We start from the raw sequence: 27,558 nt of genomic DNA on the forward strand, positions 1-27,558 counted from the left end.
TTCAGATTGGCCTCTTGCATGAAATAGGATCATGACAGCTTGTAAATTTCCTAGCCACAAATTCCTTAAATTCAACTGAGATAAAAGCAGATGAGAAATAATTCTTATAACCCATATTTTTGCAAGTAACTGGCTTAGAGGTGTACTTGCTGCAGTAATAATCTGAGACAATATCATCTCCTTAAAGCCATCATGAGAAGGAATTACCACAATTAAAATAATCTTCCATGGGTTGATCATGTAAAAATCAATACATCTTGGCCAAGGTTTCTTAATAAATTCCCAAGGAAAGGTAAGTGCTTCTGATGGGTCATGACAGGAAGCCTGAGCTCTATTCCTGTCTCCTCTAACAGTCAACTGAGGGCTCAGGACACTGGCTCCGGATCAGTATGTGGTACAGCAGAAGCCTTGGTTAGGTGCAGGGATGGGTATCATGTGCTTTTGAGAGGTCAAAAGGTGGAAAAGGGTGGCGAACAGAGGTAGCATTTGAAAAAAAGGCCAAATCAGAAAAGTGAGAGGCGCTTGTAAAAAGCAGTCAATCAGGAATTCCCTGGCAGTCCAGTGATTGGGACTCTGCGCTTTCACTGCCGAGGTCACGGGTTCGATCCCTGGTCAGGGAACTAGGATCCCACAAGCCCTGCGGAACGGCCAAATAAATAAACAAACGACAAACATTAAAAAAAAAAAAAGCAATCAGAGGGGCAATTAAGAGAGGAACAATCTAGGTACACTGTATCAAGAAGAAGACTGGGACACTCACAGCATTTGGTGGGAGGCACAGAATGGTGGAAAGCAACTCCTGAAACAAATTCCTATGATGAGAAACTGGGATACTGCTCCCCTTGGGCGTGGGTGGTGAGTAGCATCTTAAAGATGCTGGAAAAAAAGATTTTATAGTTTTTTTTTCTTTTACAGTATAAGGATGAATTATAAGCCTTTAGACATAGATTCTAATGTATTGTCATAGAGACAATTTCTGGTTGTGGTTCGTACAATGTGGCCTTACACTATTACAATCATACCTGGCTGATATTAGGTACTCAGTGCGCATTTGTGAAGTGGAATTTAAGGAATGGCATGCTTTTTGATAAGAACCAGTGCTATTTTCCTCACAGACAGTATCTGTTATGGGCAGATGATTCACATTGATGCCTTATAAATAGCATGAATTCCTTAGGAAATTTCTCCACAACCCCTCCCTTCACACTAAATTCAAGATATTAGCCAAATCCTTCAGTGCTAAGTATATATATAAATCAAGTCAGGATTTTACTGACACTAAACTTGAAGAGAGAACAGTAACACAATCTGGCTTTGCAGCAGCGGGCAATCCATGACTTTGACTTTCAACCTTGGCCTTCTAAGTCATCAGACAAGCATACAGTAGACAGTGTCATACCAATTACTCCAGCACTGCATGTGCTAGGTTAGCCTTTAACAGAGGTACTAAATGAGCCTTGCGATCTGTTTAAATTGTAAAGGAAGTGAGGTAATAATGGAGCTAAGCGATTCTTCAGATAATAAGAATGATGGCTATCATTTACCAAGAGCCTATCATGGACCCAGTATCTGGGCTAGGTGTTTTACATTCATATAATATTCACAACAGCAATGCAAAGTGAATATGACTGGCCCCATTATACACACAAGGAACCTGAGGCTAAAAGGTAACTAACTTACATAGTGTAAGTAATTTACCAATAACTGTGCTAGAGTGTGAATAACTCAGAGATGCTTGAGTCTAAAGCTTGGGCATTTTTTTACCATACTATGTTACTTTGAAGAGTTAGCCATTTGTGCTCTGGGCCACTGCCCATGTTGTTAAATGCAGCTCCAAAACCATAAAGAGATCTGTCAGTGGTAATAAACAATAGTTTACGTTCAATTTAATGTACTAGAACAGAGTCAGAAGTTAATACTGTTTGTCATTCTTCTTGCTGGCCAGCTCAACACCACGGTCACATTTTTTTCTAGTCTATAATTAAATATATTAGCAAAGGTTGACTTCCGTAGAAGGAAAACACAGAAGAATCAAGTAAGCCTCCCAAAAGCTTGAAGCTCTTGTTTCATGAAGAGTAGGCACACCACGAACTGCAAATATCTTTCCCCAGGTGCAGCCCATTTCACAGAAAAGATGAAATGACCAAAGAAAGTGAAGCTAGAATCCCAATTTGATTTTATTTTCCAAAAACAGAAGGATGATATGCAAGTACAATGTGTGATTTCCTCATATATTCCCCTGAGTTAAACCTCTCATGATCACAGTCATATAGGAAGTTCTCGGGAAATGTGAAAAACGCTGGATGTGATGACAGAAGTCCTAAATTCCCTATCCCAGCTCTGCTACTGTTTAGCTCCAAAATTCTGGTCCATTTAATTTTTCTAAGCCTCAGTTTCTTCACTTTTTTAAATGAGGATAATGATTCCTACCTTTCACAGCAGTAAGGATGAACTGAGATAGTGTAGGTTGAAGCATTTTATAAATCAAGTTCCACACAAATATACCACCACATTCAGAATACAGAACAGGAATCAGACTAGAAGCATTAGGAACTCTCCAATTCCCAAGTTCTGTCCCCACAAGTCTTGACTTACTTCCTGTCTTGAGTTCTGTGATATTTTCCTATATGTTATTTCTGGGATGTTATCCCTCACCCCACTTATTATTTCTGATTGCTTCAGTGGGTGTCTGTCCCCAGCAATCAAACAAACCCATGACTAAAGCAACAAATGCCCCCAAAGGACTTCCCCTCTAGCCAAACAGGAAAAAGCTGATGAACCAATAAATCACTGTTATGGCTATTAACTCCAATGCCTTACAGTTCACCTATAGTTTCCAAAAAGTTTCACAGCAATTTATTCTAGGATAATTGGCTTGCTTATATACTCCAGAGCTCCAGATCTTTTCTTGGAAACAAGTGTACATCTCTTACTCTACAATGGATATATGCAATTATAAGATCTTCAGAGAATAATTCTATCTCTGCCTTAAAAATTATCAGTATCTCTCAAATATCACAGGAAATCTCTTAACAATTTCCTCCAGTTAAATCCTCATGATGTAAACAGATTTTCTTGGTAGGTTTAGGTACTAAGCAGTTGTGATGTTTTTCAAACCTTTCATCTTTAAAGGAACTATCCATGTTGTACACTCACAACCCAGCTTCCAAAAATATCAACTGTGTAGTCCATGTCAAAGTTGTCTCACAACTTTGGTAAAGGGCATTATGAAAAGATGTTGAATAGCTCATTACTCATTGTTTACACACCACAACAGAGGCTGCAGGTAGTGGTTCTCAAGAACACAAATTGTGGCCCCAAACATTCTGGGATCAAACCCTGGCTCTCCAACTTATTAGCAGTGTGATCGTGGGGAGGTTGCTTAACCTCTCTGTACCTCAGTTACTTCAACTGTGCAATAGATTGATAATAGACCTACCTTACAAAATTGTTGCGTGAACTATGTAAAGTGCTTAAGACAATACCTGGCAAACAGTGTCTTATAAATGTTAGCTCTTACTACTTTTATTACTTTGCCTTCACAGGCATTAATGGGTTATACTGCATGCAGTGAAGTTTCCTGAGTCATCGTGTCCCAAACTCTCCAAACATGATACAATTCCTGCGATCTTTGCTTGTAAATAATCAACAACTCCTCACGTCAATGGATGTAAATTGCTAACACACCTTCTGAAAGGCATTCTAATAGATTTTTGAACTTCCTATTCTGTCAAGGAGCCGTCTTCTTTCATGGGCAGGACTATTACAACCTTGAATACCTGAACAAGACATGAGTATAATCCTTAATATCTCCCATAGTAGTAAAAGTGTGCAGTCTTGACAAAGTTAGACAACCTGGGCTTGGATCCTGGCTCTACCATTTACTAGCTTTGTAAACCTTGGCAACTTACTAAACCTCCCAAAATCCAGTTTCTTCACATGTAAAATGTGGAAAGTAATGATACCTATCTCACAGAGATTTGTGAGGATTAAATGAGATAACTAAATCTTAGCATAGTGCCTAGAATATAGCATATTAATTTTTCTTTGGTTTGCTTAGTCCAGTTGAAAATGAGTTCTTTGCCTGTGTGTTAATTGAAAAATTCTATTAGCAGCTGGTACTTTAAGGACTATAAAATGTAAGGATGAAGTTTTACTAGCAGAAGTCTTTTCTTGTGCCATTATCTTGTGTCAGGTTTACTCCACATGAAGAGGCATTTTTGGAAGATTTTATTATAAACCTTACAGTATAATCCTGGAACATCTGTCTAACAAATATATAGAAATATGTTGAAAAGGTGATTGACCTCTGAAAAGAATCATCAATGCTTTCTTTCTACTTAAATTTCTTGTTTGTTTTCATAATGTAAGAATTGGGGTCAGAACTTCAGAATGATAAAGTCATAGAGTTAGAAGGTTAGAGGATGTCTAGAGGAAGGCTCTTAACTGCCCCCATTGAAGTCAGGCAGACATGACTTAAACATGGTTTGTCTTTGGCAAAGCTGAACTAGTCTGGGCGTCGTTGGTTCCTTGGTAGCTTTTCTTTACTCTTCTCAGTCCTTGAACCTATCCTGGTCCCATTATTGTTCTTACCAAGTGGTCAATTCATTTCTGTTCATGTTAACTGCTAATTAACTTGTTCACAGCTGATGGGCTCTCAGAGATGTTTGGAGATTCTTACAGTTGGAAAAACCAGAAATACTGAGGGAAATTAAGCTATGATAGTAGAATTATAGGTTGTGAAGCTGTTAGTTTGGGGGAAAGATCATTGCCTGATATTTTTTACCCACTGTTCCTCTGTCTAGGGCATATCTTGTTCCTGTGGACTCATTAATGTCCTTAGATTGGAATAATTATGCAGAAAAACTTTCTTTGATTTCTGATTTGGAGATGAAGAGACTCAGATCCTATTACATAATAGTTGGCTATCTCCTCTATTGCAGTTAATGGGAAGACCCAGAATGCAATCCTGAACCCAAATCATTTCTTTCCTAAAGATATCACCCAGTGACAATACCAAGGAATGGCTTATCTCCAGCCTTCCCAAAGATATGTAAAGATAATGTGTAGCTATACAAATAGAGCTTTATTACAAGTCCCCTAGACTATATTGCCAGCCAGGTGGCAGTCCTGAGCCCCTCCTGTAACATTCTGGAGCAGCCACTGGTAACACTGTGAGTGGCTCAGACATGAGTCTTATTCAAAACTAAGCATGCCTTGTTACAAAACTGTTAATTTTACAACTCATACCCAGTATTGTTTTGTTAGGTTTCTGCTCTTCGATTCCATAACTAAGATTAAATTTTAGAGCTTGAAGACTCTCAGAAATCATTTTCCCAGCTCTCTCATGTTACATATGAAGGTTCTGAGGTGCACAGAGAGCAGGGCATCTGCCCAAGTTCCCAAGGGTGATGAGTGCAGGGCAGCCCAGATCTGTGTCCCTCTCCTGCTCATAGGTCTTCTATGGTTCTTTGCCTTCAAAGTGAAGGTAACTAGGATAACAAGTCTCTCAAAAAATCTGGTCCCACTTTCCTATCCATTGCTTGGGCTCCTTGTTGCCTCATAAACATTCTCTGTGGGAAATGGCTAAGAGTGGAATTAGACCCATTATGAGGCAGATTCAATCATCTAGGCGAAAGAAAATGGGGACTTGGAGTGGAGTTGTGGCAGTAGAGATGGAGAAAAATGGATGGACTTGAGATCTGTTTTAAAGACTGAATCAAAAGGACTTTCTGATAGATTGAGTATGGTGGGTGAGTAAAGGAAGGAATCAAAGATGACAGCTAGGTTTCTGGCTTGGGTAACTGAGGATAAGGAAGATAAGATAGGGACAGGAGAATGTTGCAGGTCAAGGTGGTGAAGGACAGAGTGCTCTCAGTGTTTCAGATATGAAAATCTATTTGAGAGATGGCATGGCATATGTGAGAGGAGGAACAACTCTTTCCTCCTTCTTTGGATTTCATGAGGAGAGATCTTCCTTAAGCTCGCCAGCCTTTGTACCGTCTCCTTGCTCCTCCCCAAGGAGGTAGGGTGAGTTACCTTATTAGGGTACTAGGGAGACTAATTGGGCATGCATCGCCAACCCCTTCTTCCTCTTAATCTTCTGCCCACAGGAAGCATGCCTCTGCTCTGTTCCTCAATGCTGTACGTTTCAAAGGGATGGGCCTCTCTTGTGGGGAGGACTGTAGGCATCCAGCTTTTTCTATATCTGGGAGTGTAGGGCTATTTAATTTTGGAGGTATTATAAGCTCATACTCCAGCATCTGCTTAGTAAATTGTAAATGTGATATTTTGATGTCCCATTTCCTCTTTTGTCTTATTTCTCATCTACGTCAGATCAGGGTAGGAAACAGAGATGTTGTTTACTGGGTCTTCTCAAAGCCAAGAGTAGAAGAAACAGTGATAGAGGAATAGAGAATCCTAAGTCTAACACTTATGGCCATGTGGTCTCGGGAAAAGGCCTCAGTGCTTGTTTCCTAATCTAAAAAAGGGAGAAGATAACATGCACTCCCCCCCTTCTCATCAGATTATTATGAAGATCACATGAGATAATCCTGAAAAAATACCAGGCTCAAATTAATATTCAAATATAGGAAACATTACTTTTAGTTCCAAATGCACTGACTAAGGAACTTAAAGATGGAATTTCTGCAAAGAGAACACCAAACAATGGACAAATTAATATTTCTCTTGTAATAATAATTATTATAGATATCTTATTATATATGTCTCCTTAGGCAAACAGTGGTTTATCAAAGGTGACAGGCATGGAGGAAAAGAAAGGAAAAAAAAGTAGTCTAATGCTCATTTAGTCAAATTTTCCTATTTCAAATATTGAAAAACTGCCCTATTCTTTAGCTTTGTACATTTATACAGAATTTGAGAATTGGAAACACATTCTAATGAATGGCTTCCTTTATCAAGGATGGGAAAAAAATTATCTTTCATAAAGCTGGAATGACAATTTAAAAAAGAACACTTCCACACACAAGCCAGGTATTACGTTCTGCTAGAAAGGAGGAAGCAAGATACAGATGTTAAGGTTCAATGTGGTTTTCAGTCAAGAGAAAACATCAACTCTAGGAAACAGAGTCACACAGCTTATAAAGTTTGGTGGACCTTCCCTGTGATGGATTGCCACAGAAGGGCAGCAGCAAGTCTTGTGGCTAAATTTTACAAATGATTAAGCAAGTTTCAGAGTGTTAGTACATTGGGGGAGAAGCAATATAATAACAGAGGTGATTAAATCCCACATGCTTCCTAGTGGATTCAGGAGGATGGAAAATATTTCTTTTCTGCCTACAAAAGGAAAAGGAAAAAAAGAAAAAAAAATACCCTGAAGAGGACATTCACCAGCAGGAACTTTAGGTTAACAGAGGCAAAACCTCAAATAATCAATCAGCCTGAGAACTGCTGGCATGGTAACTTCTGTGTCACTGTTGCTAAGAATTCCTGGTGGATACTAGGCTAAGAGAAATACCAAAGAAATAATATTTATCATTGTTCTCACTTTAATAAAAGCCTGGATATTGTATACCAAGTGTTTAAATACCAATTTCCCTGTCACTTGTTCTACTTAGAATGTACAATACTTCAGGGGCAAGGTCTTTTTCACATTGCAAGGCATTCACCTACAGGAACTAAATTACAACCATGGGCCACATGGGTTAACAGTTTGAAATGTAATTAAAATTTGTGTGTTTTAAAAGAAAGGCAAATATTCCATGTACCCAATTTTAAAATTTAAAAGAGAGATACTAATCACGGGCCACATGGACGTAAAAAAGAAACTCAATTGTTTTCTGAGGTAGGTCTACGAGATTTTAAACTTTGATTTGGAAATTATAACTAAAACTTATTTTCATGTTATATCTGCTTTATGTTCAAGTCAGTAATATCATAGAAGGCAAGAAGAAGACATGGAAAAGAGAAGAAAGAATAAGGAAAAAGAGAGATAGCCAATTCGAAGGATGGCTGGGGGAGAATAGGATAGGGAGGGGGAAAAGAGAGGGAAATTTGGGAGGCACAAAGGGAAGCAGTTACAAAAAAGGAAGACAGGTGCAGAATGTCAGAAAAGAGGAAATGGAAAGCATAAGACAAAGAAATGAGAGAGGAAAGGAAAAAAGAGGAAGACAGAGGAAAAGGAAAGAGGTTGGGGCAAGCCAGTGGTTCAGAAGATTCTGAACTATGTTAGGTAAATGCACTTGTTGACAGTATCATTCCATTGAACTTTGAAGTGGTAACAATTGTGATAACTGTCTGTGGGAATGTCATTTAACAGTTTAACACAATTGGTCACAGATGACTTTTGAAGAATTACATACTTCTCAAAGGACTGAATCTTTTCTAAGGTAATGATAGATAATGCAAATTAAAATATCTAGAGTCCAAAAAAGAATCTGACAATCTTGGAGGATGCTTCCTGGAAACAAGTACAGACTAGAGAAACATAAATATTAATACTTCTGGTTCTTGGGGGAGAAATGGAAATGGTGGTAGTGGTAGTGCATTGCTTTCATCAAAGGCTTGGTGCTGGGCTCTCTACATGCATGAATTTGGTTTAAATTACCACTCCAGAAATCAGAGAGCTCCCAGTCTGACCTTTTATACTCTCCCTAGCGAATCACCTGCCTTGCCTAAAAGACATCACTATTGCCATTTAAATAAACATATGAAAAGTAGACAATATCCTCTTTGTTCCAACGCTGCCATTATTAACTACATAATCACTATTTTCTCGAAGCCCTGGGACTGCTGTCATAGTTGGTATCCTTTTTCTCTTTCACTTATCCTCCCAACTCTGCTAATTCCTCTTTTTTACTGATAATAGATGAAATGCTTGGTTCCTTGTGCCTTCATCTCTCTAACTTTCAGAGCCTGGACCACTAGAGCCCTGTACCTGACACTTGACCTGGGAACCCAACCCCTCCCTATGCTTAGGACAACGAAAGGACCCTTGGCCTATAAGTAGCCTAGTTCAGCATTATTAGCTAAACCCCTGGTCTTAATCTGACCTGTAACCTGGTACCAGTACCTAGGCCACTTGCCCTTGTGACCAAATTCTCAATTACATTCCTTTTTCTCATTTATTTACGCAACAAGTATCTGTTGAGTACCCAACTACTACGAGCTAGGCATTGGGCCACACACGGGGTGCTACAAAGCTAAGAAAGTCATAGCATCTGCCCTCAAGGAGCTCACAGCTTAATGGAGAGAAAGACAGGTGAGCCAAAATTGAAATTACCAAAAACTGAATAAATAGCAAGCGTCATATGGGCAAAGTGCTACAGAAGTAGGTGGGAAAAAAACTGTCATGGGGAGTTTGCCATCCTCATTGTTTATTCTTAAAGTCAAAGTATAGGTGCCACCCCAAAATGGCTTTATGGATGAGCATCCAGTGTAGTCACAGTGCCCCATGTTGAGAAGCCCCCCTTCCTGTCCCGCCACTTGAAGTTTAAGTTGAATTTGTTTTGTAGGTTAAGTCAGATGGAACATGCTCCAGGGGCTCACACACCATCCAGCTACCTGATGGTTTCTCAGCCTCCCACTCCTTGCCCCAGCCCCATGACCTCTACTTCCTCTATCCAGGGCTGCAACAGGGTCTGGTTGACGGGTGATGTGATGGGGGCGGGTGCCCACATTCTGATGTTGCTCTCCATTCCCAGTGAGGTCACGGGCATGGATACTGGGAAGGTCAAGAGCCCTGAAATGTCTCAGGGTGAAACAACGTGCTGGCTGTCCCCACCAGGCTGATAGCATCTCGGTACGCTCAGTAAGCAACTCTGCCGTGGCCTCTCACCCAACCATGATCCAGGGACAGAGAGCATGTTCTGGCACAGAGACTGCAATCTGGTGGCTGGCCTGGGGAGACTGACTTCCCTGATCTCTGCCAAGACCCCAATTTTGATTTTTCTCTGGGTTCCACAAATTACGTAGGTAGGTTTGGCCCCACTCCTTGACCTTTTAACCCTCAGACCTTCAAGCTTAGAGGCAACAACCTCCTTAGCAAACTTCCTGCCTGCAGAGTCCTATTCTTGAATCCATTCTCAACAACGTCAAATAAAACAGCAAGAATCTTCTCCCCCTTTTCCAAAGCCCAGCTGATTTTCCCTCTCAAATCTTGTTGTAGGCAATTAATGATGTACATGAATCCCAGCCTGTGAAAACCAGGAGGATCCACTAGAGGAGACGGCTCCCCACTTGAAGGTCCTGCACTTTGAGCTGCATGAATTAGCTAGATGGGATCTGAGGCTGGGAGCCACTTTGGGACAAGGCTATACATTTTCCAGCCTTCCTGCAGTTAGGTATGGCTACCTGCCTGAGTTCTAGAGTCTAGAAAATCAATGAAATGGGAGCAGAAAATGATATGTGCCATTTCCAGACCTGACCCACAAAGTCCTCCTGCTTCATTTGTCCATTTCTTTCTCCCCTCATCTGCTGAAAAGATGTTGATGCTGAGGGCAACCTTGGAAGCCCCATCTTGAAGGAGTGAAGACCTAGGAAGGAAAGAATCCCTTCTTGGAGGAGAGCTACCCATCAATCAGGAAGACTTTGCTGAGCTTAGGAAGAGTGAGAAATAAGCTTCTGTTGTGTTACCACTGTGCGCCACCGAGCTTAGGAGGTGTATCTATTAAAGCAACTACAGTTACTCTATTAATTAATACATATGTGGAAATTTCAGAAAAATAAATAGAAAACACAAAAGAGAAGAGAAAAGTAAGCCCACCACTCTGAGATCACCTCTATTAATGTTTTGGCTTATCACCTTACAGCCTTTCCGCAGGCGCTATTGCAATTACTTTTCACTGAGTCTTCAAAAGGTAACAAACAGAATGTTAAACTTTTCATATATAATTTTATTTAACTCTGAGAACAACCTTTTAAGATAGGAATCAATATTCCCACTTTAGGATTGCAGAAACTAACAACTGGAGAAGTGAAATATGATATAACTTTTAGGTGGTAGAACTGGGAATTGAATCCAGTCTGTCTGATTGTAAACTCAACCCCTTATCTCATGCTTTTGTTGTTACTGTTAAGAAAACTGGGGTGCTATTGTTTTCTAAATATGCTTTGCTCACCTAATAGTTTGTGAGCAATTTCCTCTGATTAAATATTCCATTTTATATGTATCATAGTCTATTTATCCAGCCCTCTAGTTGGATGTTTGGGTTGATATGTTTACACTATTATAAATAAGACTGTGGTGAGTATTCATATAGACAAATCTTTGCACATACCCATAAAAATTTCCTTAGGGCGATCTGGAATTGCTACATCAAAAGTTGTAAATATTCCTAAGGCAGTACATGATTATTGCCAAATTGTTCTACATCAGCGGTTTCTAAAAAGGGGAGGAACTGCCCGCAGAGGACAACTGACAGTGTCTGGAGACATTATTAATTGTCAGGACTGGCAGGCATCTAGTGAGTAGAGGCCAAGGATGCTGTTAAACATCCTTCTATGCACAGATCAGCCCCCCTTTCCCCCAACGAAGAATTATCCAGTCTAAAATGTCAATAGTGCCACTGTTGAGACACTCAAACTGACATAATGGTCCCATCAGTGTATGTTACTCTTGAGATGAAATAAAGGCTGTAATAAGGGCTCTTCTCTTCATTCAAATATAATTTAAAAAGAACCTACTATATGCCCGATATGCCAGATACTGTGGTAGGTGCACAGGTAGCAACCAAGGAGGAAGCTCATATCAACAGCCACGAGTAAAGAGAGGAGGTGACTTGGAAGTAAATTTTGGCTTCACTTGCTAGAGAGAAAGCACATCTATTTCATTTTATATTTTCATATCTTTCATATCATTTTCCATTAAATTATTTCCATATAATTCTGCATTAAATTATACAACCTCGCAAGGTTGCTACAAGAAGCAATTAATATTGTTATATTCCTATTGATACATACATGAATGCTTGATCCTGATTATTTTGAGGCAATCTCTAAAGAATAAACTTGGTTGTTTCCATTTAGAGAAGAGCTAACACCTATCCTTCTCAAACTCTTCCAAAATATAGCAGAGGGAGGAACACTGCCAAACTCATTCCACGAGACCACCATCACTCTGAAACCAAAACCAGACAAAGATGTCACAAAAAAAGAAAACTACAGGCCAATATCACTGAGGAACATAGATGCAAAAATCCTCAACAAAATGCTAGCAAACAAAATCCAACACATTAAAAGATCATACACCATGATCAAGTGGGGCTTTTCCCAGGAATGCAAGGATTCTTCAATATATGCAAATCAATCAATGGGATACACCATATTAACAAACTGAAGGAGAAAAACCATAAGATCATCTCAGCAGATGCAGAAAAATCTTTTGACAAAATTCAACACCTATTTATGATAAAAACTCTCCAGAGTGTAGGCATAGAGGGAACCTACCTCAACACAATAAAGGCCCTATATGACAAACCCACAGCCAACATGGTTCTCAATGGTCAAAAACTGAAACCATTTCCTCTAAGACCAGGAACAAGACATGGTTGCCCACTCTCACTGCTATTATTCAACATAGTTTTGGAAGTTTTAGCTACAGCAATCAGAGAAGAAAAAGAAATAAAAGGAATCCAAATTGAAAAAAAAGAAGTAATAAAACTGTCATTGTTTGCAGATGACATGATACTATACATAGAGAATCCTAAAGATGCTACCAGAAAACTACTAGAGCTAATCAATGAATTTGGCAAAGTAGAAGGATATAAAATTAATGCACAGAAATCTCTTGCATTCCTATACTCTAATTATGAAAAATCTGAAAGAGAAATTAAGGAAACACTCCCATTTACCACTGCAACAAAAAGAATAAAATACCTAGGAATAAACCTACCTAAGGAGACAAAAGACCTGTATGCAGAAAACTATAAGACACTAATGAAAGAAATTAAAGATGATCCAAACAGATGGAGAGATATACCATATTCTTGGATTGGAAAAATCAACATTGTGAAAATGACTCTAATACCCAAAGCAATCTACAGATTCAATGCAATACCTACCAAACTATCAAATGGCATTTTTCACAGAAGTAGAACAAAAAATTTCACAATTTGTATGGAAACACAAAAGACCCTGAATCACCAAAGCAATCTTGAGAAAGAAACATGGAGCTGGAGCGATCAGGCTCCCTGACTTCCAACTATACTACAAAGCTACAGTAATCAAAACAGTATGGTACTGGCACAAAAACAGAAATATAGATCAATGCAACAGGAAAGAAAGCCCAGAGATAAACCCAGGCATGTATGGTCACCTTATCTTTGATAAAGGAGACAAGAATGTACAATGGAGAAAAGACAGCCTCTTCAATAAGTGGTGCTGAGAAAACTGGAGAGCTACATGTAAAAGAATGAAATTAGAACACTCCCTAACATCATATACAAGAATAAACTCAAAATGGATTAAAAACCTAAATGTAAGGTCAGACACTATAAAGCTCTTAGAGGAAAACACAGGCAGAACACTCGATGACTTAAATCACAGCAACATCCTTTTTGACCCACCTCCTAGAGAAATGGAAATAAAAACAAAAATAAACAAATGGGACCTAATGAAACTTAAAAGCTTTTGCACAGCAAAGGAAACCATAAACAAGACGAAAAGACAACCCTCAGAATGGGAGAAAATATTTGCAAATGAAGCAACTGACAAAGGATTAACCTCCAAAATTTACAAGCAGCTCATGCAGCTCAAGATCAAAAAAAAAACAAACAACCCAATCTAAAAATGGGCCAAAGACCTAAGCAGACATTTCTCCAAAGATGATATACAGATTGCACACAAACACATGAAAGGGTGCTCAACATCCCTAATCATTAGAGAAATTCAAATCTAAACTACAATGAGGTATCACCTCACAGCAGTCTGAATGGCCATCATCAAAAAATCTACAAAATATAAATGCTCGATAGGGTGTGGAGAAAAGGAGCCCTCTTGCATGTTGGTGGGAATGTAAATTGATACAGCCACTTTGGAGAAGAGTATTAGTTCTAAAAATAGAACTATGATATGACCCAGCAATCCCACTACTGGGCATATACCCTGAGAAAAGCATAATTCAAAAAGAGTCATGTATCACAGTGTTCATTGCAGCACTATTATAGTAGCCAGGACATGGAAGCAACCTAAGTGTCCATTGACAGATGAATGGATAAAGAAGATGTGGCACATATGTACAATGGAATATTACTCAGCCATAAAAAGAAATGAAATTGAGTTATTTGTAGTGAGGTAGAGGGACATAGAGTCTGTCATACAGAATGAAGTAAGTCAGAAAGAGAAAAACAAATACCGTATGCTAACACATATAAATGGAATCTAAAAAAAAAAAAAGGTTCTGATAAACCTAGGGGCAGGAGAGGAATAAAGATGCAGACGTAGAGAATGGACCTGAGGACACGGGGAGGGGGATGGGTAAGCTGGGACAAAATGAGAGAGCGGTCTTACATTTCTTACTTTACCCTTTTAAATATGCTTTCCAATTATCTCATTAGAATCAAATGATTAGATCCTTACAAAATATCATATGGGCTAGATGTGTCTGAACATATCATCCTTATGTTATAGCTGAAAAAACTAAGGCAGAATTGAGAATAGAGTCCAAGATTCCTGTTTCCAAGTCTAGAACATGTTCTCTTACACTCTGATGTCCTTTACAGTTTAACAAAGTGATTAGTGATCTAAGATTTTAATTCTCAAACAAATGGGCTTAATCAGGCATTGCAGGGAAGAGGTTCCATAAACTAGACCAATGTCGTTTCTTCCCTGTAGGTGCCTTTGGCCCTCCTATAGGGTTTCTTCTGAGCAATAGGATGCCAGGAATAAACAAAACTATTTGGAGAGAATAAGACAGTCAAATACCACTACAGCATTTCTGAACTTGTTTTCGATAGATTTCAATCACTATGCTCTATAGACTGATGAAATTTAGTGTTCAGTGAAGGATATTACTACCCGACTTGGGCTTCCTATACTTACATCCTTGGTGAGTAAACTAATATCCCTGGTGACTCTGGATAGTCCCCATTTGTCTCTCCAGATGCACTTGCCACCTTTCACTGCCCTGTTCTGTGCCAGAAGGCTGACTCCTATGACCTACTGCACCAGGGCTCCCTTTGCCCTCTTGGCCTCAAGCAAGGCTGGGTTCAACCAATGAGTGGCGCTGGCAGGAGATAGAGGGTGTGAGGAGAGTAATGTTTCCCCGGCTCTCTCGTCCAGGTCATGGTTTGCCAGTGTCTGAGTTCCTCTCTCCCAGGGCCACAGCTCTGGCTCTCCCACTGCTGTAACTCTCTCTCAGAACCTCTGAGAGAAAGGCTCTGGTAGTTGCACTCTCCTCTTCAGATCTAGGAGTGGCAGTTAATTTCTACATAGCAAGACTAGCTACACTGTTTACCCTTAAATACCTTATTATTTCTTCTGGGAGGTGGGCTGAGGAGGAGGTGTAGCCAACAGCCAAATTTGATTACTATACGTATCAGAAAGGATAGAGATGCTCTCACTTGGACATGCTCAATGCATATCTAATAATTACATCTTGGAAAGAGTAGGATGTAAAGGCAACCAACTCAGAAGTTAAAATTTTTATGAGACTTTTTGGGCGTATATGAAACATAAGATATGTAATCAATAAACCTGAAAATTCAATGTTCCTGAAAGGTTGGTCAATATAATAATAGGACTTCATAAGCCCATTATAAGTAAGTATATGGTTGGTCAATATAATCTCCCATATCTGAAAATATTTTCAAAGAAAAAATCCTAACATCTTCAAGGCCTAATGCTGGAAGGAGTTTTACCTTCAGTAAGTTATACTGTATGAATGAAGTAGTCATGAGAAAACTAGAAATTTCAGTTAGCTGGAACAGTCATGCTTCATCCAATACTTTTGCCTAGAAGAAGCTGGCAGTGGGCTGTTGCTAGTTACCATTTGGTCAGCAACAGCATACTTTCTCTATAATATGGTCTCCACATGAAATGGAGTAAAAGAAAAAAACAAACAGGAAAACAATGGAAGGGATGAGGAGATGAGGGTCCAGCAATTAACATAAAGATCAATTAATGCAGGGCTTCCCTGGTGGCACAGTGGTTGAGAATCCACCTGCCAATGCAGGGTACGCGGGTTTGAGCCCTGGTCCGGGAAGATCCCACATGCCGTGGAGCAACTAAGCCCGTGGGCTACAAATACTGAAGCCTGCACGTCTAGAGTCCATGCTCCGCAACAAGAGAAGCCACCGCAATGAGAAGCCTGCGCACCGCAACAAAGAGTAGTCCCCGCTCACCACAACAAGAGAAAGCCAGCGTGCAGCAACAAAGACCCAACGCAGCCAAAAATAAATAAATAAAATCAATAAATTTTTAAAAGAAAGATCAATTAATGCAGAAAAGCAGTTCAGATAATTCACCAGTTATCCAGGCTTTATAAGTTCTATTTTTAAAAATTTATAAAATAACGTCCAAATAATTAAAAGATGTGTTCATGAAATGAATTTCCTCGTTTAACTGTCTATATTAGCTGAATAATATTAGCTATATTGGCTGAATAGACTGAAATTTCTGCTTAGAGGTGGTTGAACTGACCACATAAGGAGGTATCAGTGGTAATTTTACTCAATTGAATAGAAAACCTTGCATTAAGCCCTATGGTGCAGTGAAAAATGAGAAGTCATGACCTTGAGTTCATAGTCAAGTAGTCATTTATATACCCAAATACTTATAATATTAAGAAAATAGAAAGGAGTATATTTAAAGCATTACAGAAGTTCACAAGAGGGAGAGATTATATCCAGTTTACGTGGGATGTGGCGAGGATCACCAAGAGTTTCATGAAGATGGGCTTTAAAGGATGAGAGGATTTGTACACCCAATAGTTAATGGTCAGCAGAGGTCACAACAAGAGTGGCCGGGCATGAAGGTTCTGCAATCCGAAGACATCAGCTTGAATCCCAGCTCCCTCACTTACCAGCTGAGTGACTTTGAGCAAATTACTTAACCTCCCAAGCCTTAGTTTCTCCTTCTGTAAAATGGGGGTGGGAATAAGCTACCTATGGGGACTGTTGAGAGGATTAAAAGAGGCAATGCTTGCTGAAGAGCTAATTCCAGGCTCGTAGTTAGTGCTCCATAAATAGAGTTATTGTTAATCAACAGTGGAGCTTCCATTTCCCTTCTATCATGTTTACATTTTTTAAAACTTGATACCCTAAAGAGGTATCTCAAAGGTTCCTCATTTTTTTCACTCAGGTGAAAAAGATCTTTTGAACTAAATTTGCAACAGCCTAAAGCTATGTTTTAGGAAAGAAAACAGAATTTATCATTAATATGTGAAACCACTGTTCAGCCGCTGAAACAACCAATTATCAAGAAACTCTTGGAATTATAGAAAATACACATTTTTTTTTCTTTTTTTTTTTAAGACTAGTCAAGTGCAGTAGTGAGAAGGGGGGAAAGAGTAGAACGAGGAGTTCGATCTGTAACTGACTGTGAACAATCAATTGAGATAACTCACTACCTTCGGACCAGCCGAAAATACACATTTTTTATGCCAGGAAAACATCTTTACTATTTTAATCCTAAAAATAAATAAATAAACAAATAAATTTAGCCTGAATGCCTGTGAATGATCGGAAACCCAAGTTTCTCCTAAAATATTAGAAATCCAACCCACTCTTTTATGACTAAACTGTTTCTGTGATTCAAATTCCACTTTCCAAAACAATGTGGTTAAATGCAAACTACCCTTAAAATAAGTGATTAAAGTACCAAGTAGTGGACCTCAAGGATCTTGTTGACTTTCCATAAGACAACTCAAAACTATTTCAGAGGAAAGCTTCATATGACTCTTCAACACTATACGAAACATGAAACACTAACTTCTAAATTAAGCCAGCCTTGTAAATAAATGGGTGACCCAAACCTCAGGAACCAAAATAAATTGGTCAGATTAGTAAACATTTAGATTATGGGCTGGGAAAAAATTGAGTTAACCTTAAATTACCTCCCCATGATTCTGTAGGAACTGTACTTTTCTATAATCTATCCTCATGTTCAAAGCAGCAAATGCAATTTGTCACTGTGTTTCTTATGATCATGTGTCTGTCAGGAAGAGGGGCTGAAACAGCAAATGTTTCCTGCTTCAAACACAAAATCGATTCAGGTTCTGGACTAGTGAACATGGTTGTGGGCTTGAGGGAATTTTTAAAACACTATGTGCAAAGTTGAAATGAGATTTCATGAAACTCCTTTGTAATTCTAGTGTTGGAGTGGAAGCAACATCTGCCTTTTAAGCAAATCTCAGCAATTCAATCACAGGACTATAGACCCATGTCGGTCATCGCTGGCTTATCAGGGAATAAGCATATTCACCACTGAATCTTCTACATACATGAAATTAATCCCTTCTGAGACCAAACACTTTTAAATATATTTATTTCAATGGAAATCATTCTAAAATAAAATTAAAAATGAAGTTCAGTGAAAATAAGTTATTAAATATCATTACATTAATATTTTATATATAATAGCAGTATAGTACAATGCATTCTTTTTTATATATAAATTTATTTATTTTGGCTGCATTGGGTCTTCGTTGCAGTGTGTGGGCACGGGCTCCAGGCACATGGGCTCAGTAGTTGTGGCTCACGGCCTCCAGAGCACAGGCCCAGCAGCTGTGGCTCACGGGTCTTGTTGCTCTGTGGCATGTGGGATCCTCCCGGACCAGGGATCAAACCCGTGTCCCCTGCATTGGCAGGTGGATTCTTAACCACTGCACCACCAGGGAAGTCCCAGTGCAATGCATTCTTAAATATAACTCCCAGTATAATTTTTTGTTTGGTTTTTCATCTCTTCTTTTCAAAGAGAAGCAATCAGCTCTCCTTTCTTATATCATGAGAAGGCAGAGCAAGATCTGAATGAACAAAGATGGAGAAAGAGGAGTCCTGGCAGAAAGGATGAAAAACACAGAAATAGAAAAGCACTATCCAGCCATTGAAAATGGCACGGAATTTAATTAGAATGGAGCTGAGGCCATGCGAAAGCAGTAGATACTACGCTGGAATAAAATTTAACTTTTCCACCTAAGACTCACTATGACTCAGAATCAGGGCCGGCTTCTTGGGCATGTGACCAGGGCAGTCGCACAGGCGCTCCCTGCTTGAGGTTTAATGCTGTGCTGTGTGAAATTCTCAATAATTTTATCTTTGAACTTGTGCTTTGTAAATGAAGTCCAACAGAACAATAGTGTATGAGTCCAGAGCTTGGAGCCTTGGCTCACACTCAGTCTCCCCTCCCACTGCCTGCCCAGGACTGGTTCTTGGCCATGGATTCCTGCTCCCTGGTACCCTGGGCCCCACCCAGCCTACCCCCTTGTCAGCCCTTTCCTAAGACCAGGAGCCACAAGCAGGTCAAAACTGTTGAGAGTGAGGCCCAACTGATCTGCCATTGCCCTCTGCTCCTGGCTGGGGCCTGGGTGGGAGTGGGGGGAGGGTCAGGCGCATGCCCCATGCCGTCATGAAGAGGAGCAAGGCTGTGGTCATCCCCGCCCAGAGCTCGCAGCACTATGGCACATTCAGCAGGCAACTCAGCAAGGGCCTCTCACTCACACCCAATCCAGGTACTGAGAATTTCTCAGCATGGAGGTTAAAATCACTTGGGGGTCATACATCTGCTGTGGGTTGGAGGAGCAGAACCTTGGGAAGGGAAAATTGACTTCTCCACCTCCAGCCAGGCTCCTGCTTAATCATTTTTCACTGAGCTCCACAAATTATGTAGCTGGCTCTACTTAGAATCTCTACTCATCCAAAATAGGAAGAACTATTTTTAACGATGTCTTTACCCTTCTCCATATTTCTCAGGTGTAGAATCTCTGAGTCATCACTGACTTCCCTCCCTCCTTGCCCAAATTCACACCTGCAGGACAACCCCATCTGTCCTCTGCTATCTATTCCTACTGTTCGTGCTTTAGTTCAGTAGTTCATCTGGCTCCACCAGTCCATCATAATAGAGTCCTAATTATTTTCACAGCTTTGAGTCTCCCCTTGTTCAATCCATTTAGCCACTGCCACCAGGTTACCCAAAACCCCATTCTGACCATGCTAAAAGGTTCTCAAGGGCTCCCTGTGGCTTACTGTTAGTGAAGCTCGAATTCTTTAGTCAGGTACTCAAGGTTCTTTCTTCTTTTGCCCCCATCCTATTTTTGCATACCCATTCTATAGCATATGCAATACTTTGGCCAAATTAAACCACTCACTATCCCCTATACATATTTTGGGTTGCTCATTATTGTGTTTCTGCTAAAGCCATTTTGCTGTACCTGGATGCCTTCCCCTACTCCACAGCTATCTCCAACAGTGAAACCTAACTCTCTTCCCAGCTTGACTGACACCTCCTCCATGAAGTCTTCTATAATGATCCAAGTCACAATGTGACTCCATTTTCCTCTGTGACTAATGCCACTTAGTTTGTGTCATTTATTTATCAATTTATCAATAGTACAGCTTGACATTAGTTGTTTGTGAACAGTACAAAACCTTGTACTTGGAAGAACTTGGAAGTACCTAGAAGGCAAGAAGCATGTCCTCTTAGTTTTGTACACCCATAGGGCCCCTACCCGGGGCTTAGGTATAATGGGCACTCAATGTATAGTGTATGTTTGTTGGAAATGATGAATAAATGAATCTGTTGTGCAAATAGATCAGGCTTTCTGAAAGCCTGGCACACCTACATAACCATTCTGCGTCATCCCCTTTCCTCCTCTCAGCTCACCTAACAAAACATCCTGGCTGCTTTTCAAACCAAAAGCCCATCAAACACCTGTATCATCATTATCAACGCTAACAAAAATATCATCTCACACTTTTTATTAATGTTTAAAGTTCTGTATTCTGAATGCTTAGAATAACCTCAAAGAGAACACCTGTTACTTGAGTGCTCTTATTTTCAACCTCTTGAGGGCTATTTTTTCATTACTATATTAAAGTGGGTTGTTTAATAACTTATAACAGGGAAAAAAGGTAGATTGCAGTCACTATGATACTGGATACGTAGAATAAATTTTTTTTCACTTGCAATTCTTTATTTGTCTCCTAATTTCAAGTCTGATTTTTAGGACTAATTGAGGAAAGTGATGAAAAATAATGAAATAAACTGTGAAGGTTTTTTTGCTGTCAAAACTTTTATTCGACTTTAGTAGTTCATTAGTCTACTCTTGACTTCGGGACGCCATGTTTATTATAATTTTGTAAGTGTTTTCAATGCCTTTCTCTCACCCATATTCTGAACCTCTAAGAGGATCATCAATCTTATTTATCAAATAATTAAATTTTTAAACTCCATGTGATAAGTTCTTCAAAGTTCATCTCCTGAAGAAAAAAAAGCACACTAGTTGATCCTGAGCAAGAAACACCTTAAAAATATAGTAGTTAATAAAGAATCAGGGAGGATGGTTACATTTTTACATGGAAACTTCAAGATGTTTATGTATACTCTCAGAATTACAACAATATTGTGATAAAAGAACATGCATTTGGAAGGCCGTCAATTTTCATTAAGAGAAATCTATAACAGCAGGAAATGGAGAGGAGAAGGGAAAACACTAGAACTTGGGAAGGATGCAACATTAATACAACTCTATAAAAAGTTTTATATTGCATGAGTTCTAAAAGGAACAAAATGTAGAACTTTTGATAGGATAGTATATGGTCAAGTATTATCAATCACATTTAGAGGAATCTTAAGCAGAAGGTGGAAGAGTAGCTATTTCTATATTCCTTGAATGTAAAGTTGGTTCTAAAATATTTAACTTAAGGGTGGAGTATTGCTTAGGGAAAGATAAGGCTGGTCAGGATGTGCTGAGTTCATATCTCAGCCCCAGATAAGGAGGAAAAAAATGGAAAATTAGACAAAGAGAAAGAAAAAGAATACTAGCAAACTAGATATCACCATGGTCATCATAAACTGTTACCATTTCTTGAATAATTAAAGTGTGCCAGGTACTGTTTTGGGGGCTTTAATGCAATATATCTCATTTTATTTTCAAAACAATAATCTTGACCACAGAGGTGTTATTATTCCAATTTTGCATATGAGTAAATTGAGACTCAGAGATCAAGAAATTTTCCCAGGGTCACAGTAATGGTGACTGGTGTACCATAATAAAGAAAAAAAAGTAATTTTATTGAAGAAAAGTAGTGAAGTAAAAATGAAGAAAAACACACCAGGTTAAAAATACAGACATATATGGTAGAAGATAATGGAGAAAGAAAAGAGAAACTTTCTAAGCAGATCAAAATGAAGACAAAGACTGAACCAAGATCTTAAACTCTATAACACACTTCCCCTCCCTGCCTTTTGCCAGTCCTCCCAACAACCTAGTCTTTACAGCCATCATTACTACCCTGGGGGGGATAAAAGAAGAACTCTCCATTCCCAAAGTCAGCTCCCAAATATTAAAAGGCAACTTTCCTTTACCCTCTGTCTTCAGAGTAGAGTAGGGCCCTGAAGAAACATCAGCAGCTGAAAACCTGATTTTCTATGCCTGTGGTAATACCTCTAGCCGCAATTCTAGGAAGCAGGAAGACAAGTTAACTGCTGAGGAAGCTGAGAATTATGCTCTTGAAGAAAAGACAGTATATGAACAGTATTAAATAAAAGTTAGGAGCTGACAGAGGGGAATAAGAAACAAAAGCTATAGAAATGGAGAAAATCAGTTGGGGAAGAATAAGAAAAGTAAGGGCAATAAAGAGAAAAGAGTGCAATTCTGGGCTATAATAAGCCATTCTACTAGGAAGGGATTTTTTTTAGCCCAAGTACACAATAAGGATGTGGAAATAATGAGAAAGAGAAGAATTTGTGATTGTTCAACTTTTTAAAGAATCTTCAACATATCAATAATTAAATGCTTTTATTTCTTCCCATGGCTTTCTAGGGTTATACAGAAATAGACACTTATTAAAGATCACTCACTGCTTGCCTGTCCTAAACATATCAAAGTCTTTAGGAAGGATATAGTGAATAATGCATCTAATAAATAAAAAAGTAAATAAAATGGTATTTTGATAGGCATTCCTTAATATTAAAGCGTTATATTGATAGACATCTCACAAAAACATGAAACTTGGATTCAGTACAAGCTCGTCAATTTTCTACATAATATTGCCAACTTTCAGATGAAATACCTTTAGTGTCCTTCCCACCACTTTTGCTATTCTGAGCAACAGCAACAAACTCTAGAGAAACATGCAGCTTTATTAGACAACTGGAAGAAGAGCTCATCAAATGACTACAAAACTTGCATGACCAAGGATAAGAACTTTCCACTATTATGAACACGAAAGAAGTCCCATAGAAAGTGGCATCCAGTTTCATTATGCTCAGTGAATAGATACTGAAGAAATTAGAACAGACTGGCTTTCAGATTCGGGATCTAATAGCAAGTTCAAATCACTGTGAAAATTAAAGGCAGACGACAGCATGTTGGGTTTCCTTTTCCCCCTGAAACTAGCACGTTCACCCTGCTCATTGCCTTTGGAATTGCTAGAAAATTATCCATTTTTTGTTTGTTTCACAAACTAAAAACCTACTTGTTCAGTCCTGTCAAAAGCTGACTGCAGATAATGCTGGATTCAAGCCTAAATAACCCCTCAATTTGTCCAGCCTCTCTCAGCTCAACAACAGAAACAGTTAAAATAGATGCTAAAAAGGCATAAATGGATCAGAGGCCCATTCTTCCCCTGACTTTCCTCCTCTTTTCCTCGTCTTCCTTACCTTGGAACTCATGATCTCTCCCCAATCTTGAATGAGAATGAAATGCATTACGGTCCCAAAATGACATCAGAGACACCAACATGCCCATTTTCTTCAGACTAACACTGGAATTTTGGAGTAGACATCTTTTTCTAGCACCTAACAAATGCATTCTAAAACCATTCTGTGATATTCTTAAAGACAAGGTATCTTGACAGAGAAACACGAGGTATTATTGGGTACAAAACGTAGCCCCTGTGATATATGAATATTCCACAAGCCACTGTGTGTTAGGAAAAGACCATTAGATCAAAGATAGTATAGTAACATTCTAACTAGTCTAAACTCAGAAGGAATTTAAATAGCAAAATTCATATTGTAAAGAGTCTACATTAATGTGTTCCTGGATGCCAAAGGGTAACAGAAGGTTTGGTTCCCAGACCAATGGGGCTCTGGAAGGGGACAATGCAAAGTCCTACCTGGTAGGCATCAGGAATGTTGACCGTCTCTCCATGCTCCCCGACATAGCCAATGATGCCTTTGCCCCAGGGGACCTGCACCTCATTTGAGTTTTCTGTGCAGCTGCAGGGCAGCAGTGGGGTTCCTGCGTGCACGTCAAAGAATTTGGAGACCAAGCTCTTCTTGCCAGCAGCTGCCCCTTCCACCAGGAAGAGAGAGCAGCGGTCAGCGTCCACCATGAGACAGACAAAGATGAGGATCTTGTAGCTCAGACTGGTAAGGTCAAGGTCATTGGAGACATCCTTGACCAGTTCCAGGAAGAACTGACGCTCATTATGCTTTTTGAGGTGGCACTTGTAGTCCATGGCGGTAGGGGGGTACTGAGGCACATTCACCCGCGATTCCAGCAGTGCACTGAGAATGTGAGCAGTGGTGGGGGGCAGGGAGCTGGCCTTCCGGAGAAGTGCCCTCCGCCGCACACTGCTCAGGGGCTCCTGGGCCCGGGAGGTCACTTGTTCATCGTAGGTCCTATTCACGTGGATGGCCTTGGAGCGGGCAAAACTCTTCCTTAGCTCTTTCTGAGAAGCTCTCCGCTGCAGGCTCCCATCGCTGCGGCTGCCACTGGCCCAGCTGGGATTCAGGGGAACCCCACCTGAGTCCCCACCACCCGGAGTGTGCTGGCTGCTAGCAGAGACATTTGGTCCGGTGCCATCACCAACGCTGCTGCTACTACCTCTGCCACCGCCGTGAGCCACGCCGCTTGTGCCAGCCACTAAAGCCCCCTGACTTTGACTGTGTCTCTGCAGCCACTTCTCCACCATCTCCTGCTTTCCCTTCCGCATCAAGTAATCTTCAAACAACTCTGGGTGCCTGTCCAGGAAAGTTTCCACCTCCCCAAAGTCCAGGCGGGAGGCTGTCATGGTCCCAGACACAGCTTTCTCTGCCTCTCTACACTTGGACCAAATGTTTCCCTGCCCCAGCCGTCTAGCCGGCCCTGCACATGACACCCCACCGGTATTCCCAGCTCCGGGCCGAGATTCTGCAGAGCAGTGGAATCCTAAGGGGCTGGGAAGCGCCCCTCCGTTCGGGCTCAGCGGCTGGCACGAACCCCACCCCCCGTCCTTCTACTTCTGCGCCGCACAGGTGCCCCCACAGAGCTGCTGCCGCTCGTTCTGAAAACCCCGAGCTACCGCTGCTCTTGCTCTGGCTGCCGCCGCCGCCGCTACCGCTGTCGCTGTAACAGGATGAGTGGACCACTGTGAAAGGGAGGTAGGGCAGGACACGCCCCTGAGTGAGGCACGGATCCCGGAGAGAGGAGGAGAGAGGTGGGAGCAGGGAGACGCGAGCGCCAGACCAGCCGAAGTCCGCGGCCAGGATGCCAGGCGGTTCCTGGAAGAGTCTCTGGACTGCCGGCCGGAATCGGCGCCAGGGAACACGGCCGACTCCTGATCGGAACACGATTAGAGGGGGAGACGCACTTTACTGCTTCCCCCTCCTTCCTTCCTTACCTCCCCAGCCCTCCCTATTCCCCGCCCCTTAATCCTCCAGCGTTTCACAGAGGCCCCGCGGGAGCCCAGGTACTAGGAAGTGTTTGTGTTGTGCATGGATCAGACCCAGAAGCTGACTCGGAGGAAATAATGATGCTGAGAGACAGGGGTATTATTTTTCTGGGATGTGACTGTGGATTCTTGGCTCCTAGGATTCCTGGGACTGCCTACTAATACTGCCCAGCTCCTTGTAGGCGTTCAGTAAATAGTAACAGATCTAGATTTATGAAAATTACTAAATGAAGTTCCCCATCTGAGCAATTCATGACTTGAACCAAATTCATGGTCCTGGAGTTGGGGACGGGAGGGTGGTACATGGAAGGAGGGTGTAAAACACAGGTCCTTGGATTAGGGACCCTGCCTAGCAGGAGCACATAGTAAAGTGGACTTGAGGGCCTCAGGGCTTCCTTCCAAGCCAGTCCTGCATATGGGGTGGTTACTCTTCTTTTCATGAATGACTTGCCATCTCTTTCTTTCTTCACTCAGTCTGGCTTCCTTTACTTTCAATATATTAGGGCTGTGGGTAAAGATTCTCCTCTGTGGGAGCTTTTCTTTCCCAAGCCCTAGGGATGCTCCAGATCTGGCAAGTCTCAGCTAGTTAGGCTAAGAATAACCAGGTTTCCCTTAGGCCTTTTCCAACTTAGTGGCTAAGCTTAGGTGATTTGCCAGGAAAGAGAAGCAGGCTGATCACACTTTCTTGAAGCCCAAGGGTCTCCTCTTTTGTGAGAAACAAAAGCAGATGGAGAACCATCCAGTTCCCTGGGACAGCAGGACAATCTAGAAGTGCTCTTACAGAACGCCAGTGACGGGACTTCCCTGGTGGTGCAGTGGTTAAGAATCCACCTGCCAATGAAGGGGACACAGGTTCGGTTGGGGAAGATCCCACATGCCGCAGAGCAACTAAGTCCATGCGCCACAACTACTGAGGCTGCACTCTAGAGCCCATGAGCCACAACTACTGAGCCTGTGTGCCACAACTACTGAAGCCCGCGTGCCTAGAGCCCGTGCTCCGCAACAAAAGACACCACAATGAGAAGCCCGCATACCGCAACGAAGAGTAGCCCCCGTTCACCGCAACTAGAGAAAGCCCACGCACGGCAACAAAGACCCAGTGCAGCCAAAAATAAACAATAATTGATTAATTTAAATAAATAAACTGCATTTACAAAAAAAAAAAAAAGAATGCCAGTGACGAGGGTAATAGAAAAGCTGCAGAGGAGGTAGGTAGCGAGTTTTATGGGGCTTCCATGTGGCAGGACACACAGGTGACTTATGCAGTAAGTAAAGCTTACTCCAGACGATGTCCTCACCAAGGTGTATTGAACACTTGCCGTGTGTTGATCACTTTAAATTAACATGTTAATTTAATCCTCACAACAGATTTATGAGGTAGGGACTCTTATTATCCTGTTTTAAAGATAGGAAACTCTGAGTAACCTACCCAGCGCACACAGTGAGCTGCTGCCAGAGCTGGGATGTGGGTCCACTGAGACTGGCCCCAGAGTGAGGTACACGCTCGGCCACATCACTGGACTGTCTCCCACCTGTGTCAGTTGAGCCCTAGCTCTACTGGGATTCGGGCCAGTAACAGAGATGCAGGGACTGGGGCATAATGTTCTCTAAACATTCCTTTGACAGCAGCAGGAGGAGCAGAGAGGGAGAAGAGAGGCACTTGTTTGAAAATTCCAAATTTCCCAGCTTAGTAGTGTGATTAAGGGCATGGTCTTGGCACTGGCAATGCAACTGTGAACAAAAGATTCTGCCTTCACGGAGCTTACAGTGTGGTGGGGAGACA

The 27,558-nt window shown here is 40.9% G+C and overlaps 1 protein-coding gene across 1 annotated transcript in view; it reads right to left on the reverse strand.

Moving 5' to 3' along the window:
* PDE11A (phosphodiesterase 11A) overlaps nt 1-25,139 on the reverse strand; it is a gene marked incomplete at its 3' end in the record, with an annotated part of 409,287 nt that extends 384,148 nt beyond the window's left edge. The window contains exon 1 of the mRNA XM_082841569.1: nt 24,237-25,139. Coding sequence (XP_082697695.1) covers nt 24,237-25,136 — 900 coding nt within the window. The 5' untranslated portion in view covers nt 25,137-25,139. The remainder of the gene's footprint in view (nt 1-24,236) is intronic.
* Between the last annotated feature and the right edge of the window lie 2,419 nt (nt 25,140-27,558).

Source organism: Leucopleurus acutus (assembly GCF_964270905.1).
Source record: "Leucopleurus acutus genome assembly, chromosome: 6".
NCBI lineage: Eukaryota > Metazoa > Chordata > Mammalia > Artiodactyla > Delphinidae > Leucopleurus > Leucopleurus acutus.